The sequence below is a fragment of the Oryzias latipes genome, chromosome 7 (genome assembly GCF_053564925.1).
Source record: "Oryzias latipes strain Hd-rR chromosome 7, Olatipes_Hd-rR_3.1".
In the NCBI taxonomy this organism is placed as follows: Eukaryota; Metazoa; Chordata; class Actinopteri; order Beloniformes; family Adrianichthyidae; genus Oryzias; species Oryzias latipes.
The window spans coordinates 12,430,132-12,441,462 of record NC_136243.1 but is presented as its reverse complement, the minus strand read 5'-3'; the positions used below and the strand labels follow the sequence as shown (position 1 = coordinate 12,441,462).

Genomic DNA, 11,331 nt, shown 5'->3' with positions numbered 1-11,331 from the left:
GACCCAGCATGGTTGGTGACTACCTGAACCTATAATAATTCATAACCAAAATTACTCACCATAAAACACATTTTAGACTGCTCCTTTAGGAAATATTTAAAGATGCCAGACATTTCTGACCTGTAAGTGTTATAAAAAATCAAATATCTGCTTCCAAAACCTTTGTTAGATAGGTTGCATAAATAATTAAACGTTAATGAGATTGCTTTATGTGATGAATATCTTTTTTTTTGGTCCAGGAAATTTCTTTCCGTCATCTATATTCTTAAACTGCTGAATCCCTTTTGGGGTTGCTGGAACGTTCCGACTCATGTTGAACAAAGGCGTGGTGCATCCTGGACCAGTCGCTAGTCAGCAAGGCTCAAGAACATTCTTTTTTCTCTGTAATCTTTGAGGGCAAGATTTTTTACCCATAATATACACTGAAAATGCACAGAGGCTTGTTTGGCCATGAGATACTGAAAAACAAAACCCAAGCATCAAAAAATCTCCTTAAAAGAAAAAAGGAAAAACAAACCAAAGCCAAATTGCAGAAGCATAATATCGATTAATAATTTAATTTAAATATATGAATGAATTAAGGAACAGTGATGTTAGTATTGTTCATATTTATAACAAGGATCATGGTCATAAATGTAAGAATTGATGTTATTGTAGGGATTTTGAATAAGCACAGACGTAACAATTTCATGGTGAAAATAACAATAGAAGGAGTAATAGGACTGATTTTGATTTTTAATAACCTATGTGTGCATTTCCATTAACACAAAAATTAATATGACCTTGATATGGTACCTGCAACTGTACCTGTAAAAGTTTTTTCACTCATAATTCAAAGTGACATGCAATTCTCAATAGGCAATTCAATTTTCCATTTGATCACACATTTTGCAATTGGCATTTCAATGCATTTTGTGATTTAGAATTCAAAATGAACAATAATTAAAATTAACTGTCACGGTTTTTTGATACTACAATTCAAATAAAATGCATTTTGCAACTTTTAATTAATTATGCTTTTTTATTATTTTATCATTATGAATTCTAAATCGCAAAATGCATTTTAAACTGGGACTAAACAGGGATATGGTCAATTCAGAATTGAATATTACTTTGAGTTATAGGTGAAACAAAACTTCCATATCTTAGAGACTTAGGGACATAGTCTGGAAACCCCCAGAGAAAACAAAGTTCTAACATTGAGGGAAAGAATAATTACAAATAAAAAAAATGTGTTAATCAAGCTAATGTTGTTAGCTGATTTAGATGTATTTATGCATTTGTCATCATATACTGTGTTAAAAATAACTTTTATTTCTGTCACATCATTCCTTTAACCTTCCAGTGCAAATTCTGACCAAAGCTCAGCAGGAACCTCCAAGTCCTACCCTGCGTCTATGGTCCTGCTTCAATAATACAGTTTTTATGTCACAAATAAACTACTTATCATTATAAAGACAAAAGAAGAAAATTAAAATTAATATCCAAAGAAAATAATTAACTTTCCTTAAAATGCACTGGTATTTTCCCCGCCCCTTTAAAATCATTCTGCCAATCCTGCCTGTTTCTCAGGATGGGTCAAGGGGATGAATATGATGCATTCAAAGTATATCCGTAACTAGAAAAAAAAAACAATGATGCTGGGATCCAAACAGCTCTAACTCAGTTTGTTACAACAATTACCGTTAATTAAAAATATAGACGATAATTTTAACTGCACAACACAAAATAAATGCGCTAAGGTGCTGAGGCCTGAAATATACAGTATTGTGGTTCCCACTCGTTGAAGGGGGCCATGAATGTATTTTATCTAAACCAATGACCATAGGTCCTTTGCGCATGCTCAGTAGCATTTGTTTTGTTTAACTTTGCTCCTCGCGGCAGCTGTTTGAGGCTGACCTGCATTCCCGGGGCTTTAAAACGTTTCTAAAAACCCTTCTGGGCTCACAATGTCTGTTAAACACGCTATTAGCCGAGGGCTGGAGTTGGGCCGGTCGATTTTTCAGCTGGGGGTCCTGAAAGCAGGTAGTCGGGTCGCAGCGAAGCTCCGAGCTGACCGAGTTCGTGCGGGCCCGGCCTTCCGGACCGCTCAGCCTCAGGCTTTCCTGCCTCTCCGATACCGGTATTACCGCACCTCACTGAGGGGTCTGGCAGCTCAGCTCCAGTGGGCTGGCTTCGTTAGGAGGTTTGCCGGAGGTTCACCGCGGAACAGAGCCGTCTTTCTGGCGTTTGGCCTCGGTGTGGGATTAATCGAGAAGCAGATTGAGGACGACAGGCTGAGTTTGGCAACGTGCAATGAGATAAAGGTATGAATTCCTGCTGTCATTTCAGTCTGAGCCTCAGTAGATCTGACATTTTATATTTGCGTTTTTTATAGCGACTGTTTTATGTTAAAACTTACTTAAAAAAATCATCGATTTTACTGTAATTTTATAGAAAAAACAAAATTTAGAACATAGCTGTGTAAATCTGTTGTTCAAATAAAATAAATTGACAAGTTTAATTCTTTCATTTATTGGGTCCAATGAGGTTAGTATTTATTATAGTAAAATATGTATTAATTAATCATTTTTTATCTATTTTAAAAGCGTTTCCAGTGGTCTTTTCATTAGGATTATTCCATTTAAAAAACGTTTGTTTTCTTGGACGTAGTGTCTGCAGTAGTTTATTAGAAATTCACCCCTGAGTTGTGGGCGGGACTGTTGCCACGGAGCAACCCCGCCCCCTTTCCTCTCCCAATTGCAGAGAGCTCTCTGTTTACATGCTCTCCCGCTAGCTTACAGCCCCCACACCCTCATCCCTAGCAGAAATGGTGAGCAATATTGGAGCTATCCAGAGGTAAACGAACACGGATCTTTGTCTGCAAGTTGTTGCTTTGGAATGGAGCAGAGCAGGCAGCTTGTGACCTGCCCAGCATGTTTTTTACATCACAAATACGATATTTTTTCAAACGGCATTGTTTCGTCTGCTCCTGATACATGTCAATGTGAAATGAACCGACAGTACAAGCTCATCCCTGGAAGTGACAAACTAAGTTATGCTGCAACTGACAACAACACAAACTTAAACTTTAGAATAGAATATAACTTTATCAATCACTTGTTACAACCTCTTTTGACAACGGCAAATAAATAACAAAAAAAAAATAAAACACTAGAAAAATGAATAACAATAACTATTGACCAGTGTCAGGTGTTAGAGTCTAATATCTGACAGGAGGAACGATCTGCAAAAGCTCTCATTCCTGTAGCTAAGTGTTCAAGTCTCTGACTGAAGGAGCTCCTCAGTGCACCGATTGCAGTAAATCCTGATGATGAAGAGGAATGTCCAGAATGGAGCTGGATCTTCACACTGTTCCTGTCAGTGCCATCATGAAATCTCTACAAGAGTCCTGCAATTTCTGAAGGACCTCAGTCTCCTTAGCCTCTCCTGCCCTCTGGTCGCTTCTCTAGCAGCATTTTGTTGTTGCCAAGCAACAACAACTGATTGTGTAAATCAGCGGTGTCAGAATCCAGGCCGTGAGGGTCCAACATGTTTTTCAAGCAACCTGCCATTGAAGCTCCTTATTGGCTAAACACACCTGATCCACAAGTCATCAGCAGCAGCAGCAGATAAGGCAGGATTTTTGGGAAACCAGCAGGAGGCCGGCCCTCGAGGCCTGGAGTCTGACACCCCACCCCCCCACCCCCCCCTCTGCTGTAAATGATGCACCTGCAGCCCGCTTGAGACCCAGAAGGGGTGGAAATTAGCCCAAAAAGGGGTGACATGCATGCCATCACACTGATTATGTGAAAAAATATCCATGTCCATCAAAAAGAGGTCAATAATATGAAAGTAACAAAACAAAAACAAGGAAGTTAGCCTGAAGGAAAGTAGAGTAAATGTAAACCCATTAGCAGTAGTTTTAGCAAAAATAACTGGTTTGATGCTATTAGGTTTGTATGAATTCATGAGACAATTTTAATCAATGATACCACGCTGGTAGTTTGTCAAGCTTCTTAAATCTCAGAGCATCGGCTTCTACAAGGCTGTTTTAGTGTTAAAAGTTAAGTGTATAATTGTAGATTTCAAAAGGACACTTCATTTACATACCAAAGTAAAGACTTTGAACTCTGCTTTAATGAAACCTGAATCTAATTTCTCCTGAACTGCAGGCGGTGTTCAGAAAGAAGAAGTTCCAGAGCCCGCTCAAGCCCTTGGCCTATGGATACAAACTGGAGGATTACATTGTAGGAAACCAGATTGGGAAAGGATCCAACGCAGCTGTGTATGAAGCTGCACCTCAGTTTTTCTGCTCCAAGAAAAGCGATGGTGAGCCCGCCGCGGTGCAGATACGAGACAGTGAGGGCGAGGAAGGAAATCGCGTCATGCCATCTCTGAGTTGCTGCTCTCTAAGGAACTTCCCGCTGGCAATCAAGATGCTGTGGAACTTTGGGGTGGGTCATGGCCAGCACCCATGTATGTGGGGAGGGGAAGAAAGGTCGCTTTCTGACCGGTGTTGTGATTCTATGTGTTTGCAGGCAGGGTCATCAAACGAGGCGATCTTTAGATCGATGTCCCATGAGCTGGTTCCCACAGACCCCCTCGCTCTGGCGCCAGCAAAACAGCAACTTACTTTAGACGGGTAAATATGTTAACGAAGTCAAAGGGCTGCAACGAATCATTACTGAACCTGATCACTAGCCACAGTTGGGTGTGTTTTATTCGGGAGGAGGATGATCGGTTAGCATGACACTTGAATAACACACTTGAGGTACCGTAACTCTTCCACCATTTACGTGACCAACTTGTATCAGCTGATTCTGACGTGGAGATAAGCGGCTTTTCTTAGCGGCTTTGCATAGATATGTAACGTATTATGAACGTAAAGGGTTGCATCACAGCAATTTAAAAAGATGACAAAATCCATCAGAGTGTATAGTGGCAGATATGAGGCCATACTGCCTTGTGGAGAACAAGGGATTTGAATATATACCGTAAAAGAACAAGCAAAATCCCATCGCAACACAAAAATCATTCTAGAATTTTAAGAGCATGTAGAAGAATTATCTAGTCCAGAGGTTCTCAAAGTGCGACCCGGGGGCCAATGGTGGCCCGCGGGAAGATTTTTTTGTGGCCCTCGATAAAAGAGAGCCAGAGTAGGTTCCTTTGAGGAAAAACGTGTTGGCGAGGAGAAAAGGCGCTTTCAAGCTAAGTGGACAAATGCTTACTTTGTCGTACCTCATGGGCTGGATAAAGTCATGTGCCTTATTTGCAAGCAAAAAAATCATCACTATGTCACAAATCATAAAAACTATGACAACCGGCAAGGAGTGCAACTATAATCTCCAACAACTACAACGAGGCTATGCTGTACAGCAGATGTTTACAAAAATGGCTACATCCAGTGAAGCTGTGACAGAAGCTAGCTACATTGTGGCTTTGGAAATTGGAAATTTGGTCCAGCAAAGCAAGCCCTTCATTGACTGGGAGTTTGTAAAAACAATGTATGCTGGAAGTAGCTGACATTGTATGTCCAGATCAAAAGAAAGTCTGTCAAATGAAACTATTAACAGACGAGTAGAAGATCTGGGCAGCAACCTCCGACCGCAACTGGGAAAACATCTGGAGGGCCTGGTTAATGGCATTTGGTCATTAAAGTTATTAAAAACAACTTTTTTTTTTTTCACCAAAATTGGCCCCCAGTGTAATGTCGAGTTCATAATTTGGCCCTCTGCTACAAAAACGTTGAGAACCCCTGATCTAATGGATTATCCATTGCTCTCACCATACATGGGTGGAGGCCTGGCGCTCACTTTACCACACCAGATTGGTAGACGAGAAGCCCAGTATTGCAGAAAGACCAGAGAGTTGCACCAGAACCAATGGTGGGGCCAATGGTTTGTACACCAGGTTCTGTGTACAAAACGTGCAGCCACTGAACGCGCGTTGAAAGTGAAACCAGGTCGAGCTTTGACCAATCAGGGACTCTAGTGATGTACAGTGATCCCTTGCTATATCACGGTTTACTTTTCACGGTTTCGCTACTTCACGGATTTGGATTGTGCATTGTGTTCTGCATTCTGATTGGCTAAAAAGTCACTCAGCGAGTAGCTCAAGAATGGGACCCTTTGATGAGCCGTTCATTACAGTTCTCCAACATAATCGATGGTGGCATGTCGGTGTATAAGGATCTTTAGCAAAGAAGAAAAAAGAGCGACAACAACTGCCTATCACTATGTTCCTCTCCCGAACAAACACACCTGCAGCTGCACCGCGGGCTTCAGAAGGAAAAAACGCTGCAGAGGATGCAGCGGCTCAGTATGAAGAGCAGTGAAAAAGTAGACCGGAGTCACTATCTGTCCCACTGTACTTTTTTTATTTTTTTCATAATCATTTTAAATTTTCCTCCGTTTAATCCACTCGGGTCGCGGTGGGCGGGGCTAATCTCCGCAATTTAAAGCCTTCTGTTCTTATCGATGATTGAAATTATTATTTGACAGCACACTACAGAAGTTATTTGTTGAAAAACGTTTCTAAAGTACTTTTATTTGTTAAAAAAACAATTGATTTAGCCTGTTAAATGGTTTGTTCTTTCTTTTCAATGTATAATAGTGAATTTCATTGTATAATAATTGTAAAAAAATAAAGGTTTCTACTTCACGGGTTTTGCTTATCACGGGTTCTATTTGGAACGTAACCCCCGCGATAATCAAGGGATCACTGTATTTGATGGCAACCCTTAAAATTACAGAATTACCAAACGCTTAGAAATAATCATGGAGGAGCTGAATAATTTAGGTGTGTGTCTGGCCAGAATTCTATAACGCCAAGTCTTTCATATATCAGAATGGAGCTGTAAATTCACAAGATTTGCACCTCTTTGACGTTTCAATTTCCCTCTTCCAACTGTAGGTGGCAAACTTTCACTATTATACAGTAGAAAAAGGAAAAAAAAAGAGGAAGAAGCCCGCTGCTTGTTGAAAGCGTGTTCTTGAACACATGTTGCATATCCGGTGTGAATGTCCCCAAAGTCAACAATTTCCTCACCACAGATAATTCCAGAAACCCAATTAATGCAGTATCAACAGTTTGAGGTCAAAGGTGTTCATTTGACCCCTATGTCTTTATAGTCCTGTCTTTCAGGCCAGAATCAGGAGCAGTATATTAAATATCCCAAATCTATTTCTGTGCAGAAACTTTGGAGTCGTGCCCAGACGCGTGTCAGCTCACCCCAACGTGATCAGAGTGTACCGGGCGTTCACAGCGGACGTCCCGCTGCTGCCAGGCGCTCAGGACGAGTATCCAGACGTGCTTCCTGCCAGGCTCAACCCCAGCGGCCTGGGCAACAATCGCACTCTGTTTTTGGTGATGAAAAAGTAAGACCTCCTCGTACGTCACTCCTGGATTTAAACTTTATGGAGTTTTGTTAAAATAGAAGTCAACTGTCTCTGTGTGGTAACTCCCAGCTTGTTTGTCTCTGTCAAAGCTACCCCTTCTCGCTCCGTCAGTACCTGCAAGTGTGCACGCCAAGCCGCAAGCAGAGATCTGTGATGGTGCTGCAGCTCCTGGAGGGTGTGGACCATCTGTGCAAGCAGGGCGTTGCTCACAGGGATCTCAAATCAGACAACGTGCTGCTGGAGTTTGACTCGGGTGAGCTCTAGAACCAGACTTTGATTGGAAAAACACCTTATTTAACATCAGCTGCTCCACGGATTTGTCTTATTTTTGTTTGTTTTTATGCACAGATGGTTGCCCCCGTTTAGTGATCACAGACTTCGGCTGCTGTCTGGCTGAAAGTGAGCAGAGTTTGCAGCTGCCCTTCAACAGCCAGTGGGTGGACAGAGGGGGGAATGCCTCTCTTATGGCCCCTGAGGTATAAATACTTTATTTTTGTTTTAAATAATCTTCATATGGTGGTTTTTATAAAGAAGACTAAAGGACTGGCTTACATATGAGCATGTCTTAATTGTCATGGATCCCAATGACTGAGTGATCATGACTTCTGTTTTTATTCAAATGCCAAGTGTTTACGACCACCTGATCATCAAAACAGAAGTGGTTTATTAAGAAAATGTCTCTGTCATAATCATAAAAACATGCATTATCCATGCGAAACACCATGACTTCCTGTTTGAAGCAGGTCCAAAAACAAAAGTATCTGCTGCCAGATCAGGTTATCAAGTGACCACTTCCTGGCTTGTTGTAATATGTCCATTTCCATTGATTTCAATGTAAGATGCCCCAACCAATGATTGACGTTAGTAAAACGTAATACATTTATTATAAAAATCATAAAATTGTGTATTTTAGCATCAAGTAAAAGAGATAAAGATGGCGTAAAAAAGAAAAAATTGAGTCCCCAACATATTTCCCTGTGGTACTCCATAAAACTAAAATACAAGAGATGTATTAATTGGCTGTGTCACAGTTCACTTAGCTGTTTGATCACTACTTTACTAATTTGGATAGACCGTTTGGTGTAGTGTCTGCAGGCTGCAGGGGCTCATCGTCTCTCTGTGCGTTTCTGGCATTAGGTGGCCTCTGCAGTCCCTGGGCGCAGAGTCGTGATCGACTACAGCAAGGCCGATGCGTGGGCTGTGGGCGCCATTTCCTACGAGATTTTTGGTGAACCAAATCCATTCTACCATGCTGTTGGACTGCATAGCATCAGCTACCAGGAGAAGCAGCTCCCTATCCTGCATTCCAGTGCCCCCGCTGATGTGCAGTTAGTGATTCGATTACTCCTCAGGAGGAGTCCTACAAAGGTAAAGCAAAGTTTTTTTCAAAATGGTTGAATTCATGTAATCATTATTGTTAATAATTACATAAATAGGAGCAGATATAGCGATAATCTAATAAATTCAATGTGTTTGTCTTATCTCTGCCGTGTAGCGCCCCAGTGCTCGTGTAGCAGCAAACATGCTGCACCTCACCCTTTGGGGTCAGAGGATTCTGGATAAACAGGGAAATGCTGGCATGAGAAAGCTGGCTGAGTGGTTACTGTGCCAGTCTGCTGTGGTTCTGCTGAAGGGCTGCAGTGGACCTGCTGGGAACAGGGTGGAGGCGGAGCTTCAGAGGAACTTCCTGAGGAACCTGGAGCTTGAGGAGCTGCGCACAGCGATGGGCTTCCTCATCTACGGACGAAACCAGCACACGGCCCGCATCCCGTCTGCTTAGATGTCTTTAATTTTGCAACCAGAGCTGAGCAGATATCTATGATAGTTTTTCTGCGGTTATATGTTCTCAGACACTTTATTAAAGTTGGGAGGTTGTATATGCTGCTTTTGAAGTTGAATAATCCTGACGTATTAAAGACGCTCCTGATGCTTCTCTGAAACTGCGTTTACACCGGGCATGTGATGCGCGTTCAAGACGCGTTTTTGAAGGCACATTTAGCAGGAAAAAAACTGTTTTCCCCCCACTGTTTACTGACATGTCCACCACCAACAGTTGGAAATGTCAAAGCGGTGCAAATCCATGCTTTATTCCGACATACAAAAGACCTGGTGTCGTATAATTTTGGCTATTTCAGCTCGACCTGGTTTAACTTTCAACACGGGTTTAATGGCCGTGCGTTTTGTATGTAGAGCTCAAAAATTGTCTTTAAAATGTACGTAGCGACACGTGAATGCAAAGGTTTTAAGCGCTAGCCTGAAATGCGCATTTACGCGTGTCTATGTAGACTTTTTATTGGAAGTGCTGCTTGAACGCGCATTGCAGAGGGCGGTGTGAACATGGCTTTAAAGTTTTCATGCACTCTGATACTGTTGCGCCGCTCGAGGTTGACTCGCCTGTGCCCTGGATCCCCTTCAATGTACTTTAAAAAACGTTGCACTATTTTTCTCTGCTGTGTAGTCATAAAGGTTCACATTTATTTATCAGCGTGTGTGTCAGGTTGCAGTCCCTGCATGTCTCCTGCATGTTTAATGATCGATGTGACTTTGTTCCTGTTTGCACTTTTTAACAGAAAAACTAACAAGATTGTCAGTTATTATGGAATCACTCAGTAAATTTCGAAAAATAACTGTTGATAATTTGAGATTAAAGCGGGTTTGTAACTCCCAGGAAGTTATTCTATAAAAAGAATGTATAATTTATCTTCTTTCTCTTTCGGCTTTTCCCATCAGGGGTCGCCACAGCGAATCATCCTTTTCCACCTCACTCTATCATGAACATCTTCTACCCTAACATTAGCCAACTTCATGTCCTCTGTTAAGACATCCATATATCTCCTCTTTGGCCGTCCTCTTGCCCTCCGGCCAGGCAGCTCCATCTCCAACATCCTTCTACCAATATATCCACTATCCCTCCTCTGAACATGTCCAAACCATCTCAGTCTGGCTTCTCTGACTTTGTCGCTAACACAGGCAACATGAGCCGTCCCTCTGATGTACTCGTTCCTTATCCTGTCTAACCTGGTCATTCCTAAGGAGAACCTCAACATCTTCATCTCCGCTACCTCCATCTCAGCCTCTTGTCTCTGTCTCACTGCTACCGTCTCTAACCCATAGAGCAGAGCTGGTCTCACCACTGTCTTGTACACCTTTCCTTTGAGTCTTGCTGGCACTCTTCTGTCACACAACACTCCTGACACTTTCCTCCAACCGCTCCAACCTGCCTGCACTCGCCTCTTCACCTCTTTTCCACAATCCCCATCACACTGAACTGTTGACCCCAAGTACTTAAACTCCTGCACCTTCTTCACCTCAGTCCCCTGTAACCTAACGCTTCTACCTTGATCCCTCTCGTTCAGACACATGTATTCTGTCTTACTACGACTGACCTTCATACCTCTTCTTTCCAGAGCAAACCTCCACCTCTCTAGCTGTTCCTCCACCTGCTCTCTACTCTCACTGCAAATTACGATGTCATCCGCAAACATCATTGTCCAGGGAGATTCCTGTCTTACCTCGTCTGTCAGCCTGTCCATCAGCATAGCAAACAAAAAAGGACTCAAAGCTGATCCTTGGTGTAGTCCCACCTCCACCTTGAACTCCTCTGTCTGACCTACAGCACATCTCACCACCGTCATACTTCTCTCATACATGTCCTGAACTACTCTGACATACTTCTCTGCAGAAGTACATTCAGAAAGAATGTATAATGTATGGTTGTAAATAAAGAAATTAATAAAAATATTTTTCTGCGTTTTGCAAATAAAAGTATAAAAACTCTTGGATGAATTGCGTTTTTTCTTTTGTTCTATATTGAACAACTGTTTATCAGAAATAACTCTTTAAACGAAGGTTAATAGATTTATTGACTTGTGTCTGGAAACTATGATAAGTTGAAAACTTAATCTTAATTTATTAGCTCAAAACAATGTCACAATGATGGTAAAGATTATTG

At 41.8% G+C, this 11,331-nt stretch overlaps 1 protein-coding gene across 1 annotated transcript; it reads left to right on the top strand.

Annotated features, from left to right (window-relative positions):
• The first annotated feature begins 1,837 nt into the window (after positions 1-1,837).
• pink1 (PTEN induced kinase 1) lies at positions 1,838-10,054 on the top strand. The gene is made up of 8 exons (XM_004070899.4): positions 1,838-2,306; positions 4,155-4,436; positions 4,521-4,624; positions 7,176-7,358; positions 7,469-7,632; positions 7,728-7,855; positions 8,517-8,747; positions 8,875-10,054. Exons 1-8 carry the CDS (start codon positions 1,950-1,952, stop codon positions 9,157-9,159), a joined length of 1,734 nt encoding a protein of 577 aa, XP_004070947.1. The 5' UTR covers positions 1,838-1,949; the 3' UTR covers positions 9,160-10,054.
• Positions 10,055-11,331: the final 1,277 nt, after the last annotated feature.

Coding starts and splice junctions, on each gene's coding strand:
- pink1 (XM_004070899.4), top strand. CDS start 1,950: ATGTCTGTTAAACACGCTATTAGCCGAGGGCTGGAGTTGGGCCGGTCG. Junction 7,856..8,516: donor CCTCTCTTATGGCCCCTGAG/GTATAAATACTT, acceptor TTCTGGCATTAG/GTGGCCTCTGCAGTCCCTGG. Junction 8,748..8,874: donor TCAGGAGGAGTCCTACAAAG/GTAAAGCAAAGT, acceptor TCTGCCGTGTAG/CGCCCCAGTGCTCGTGTAGC.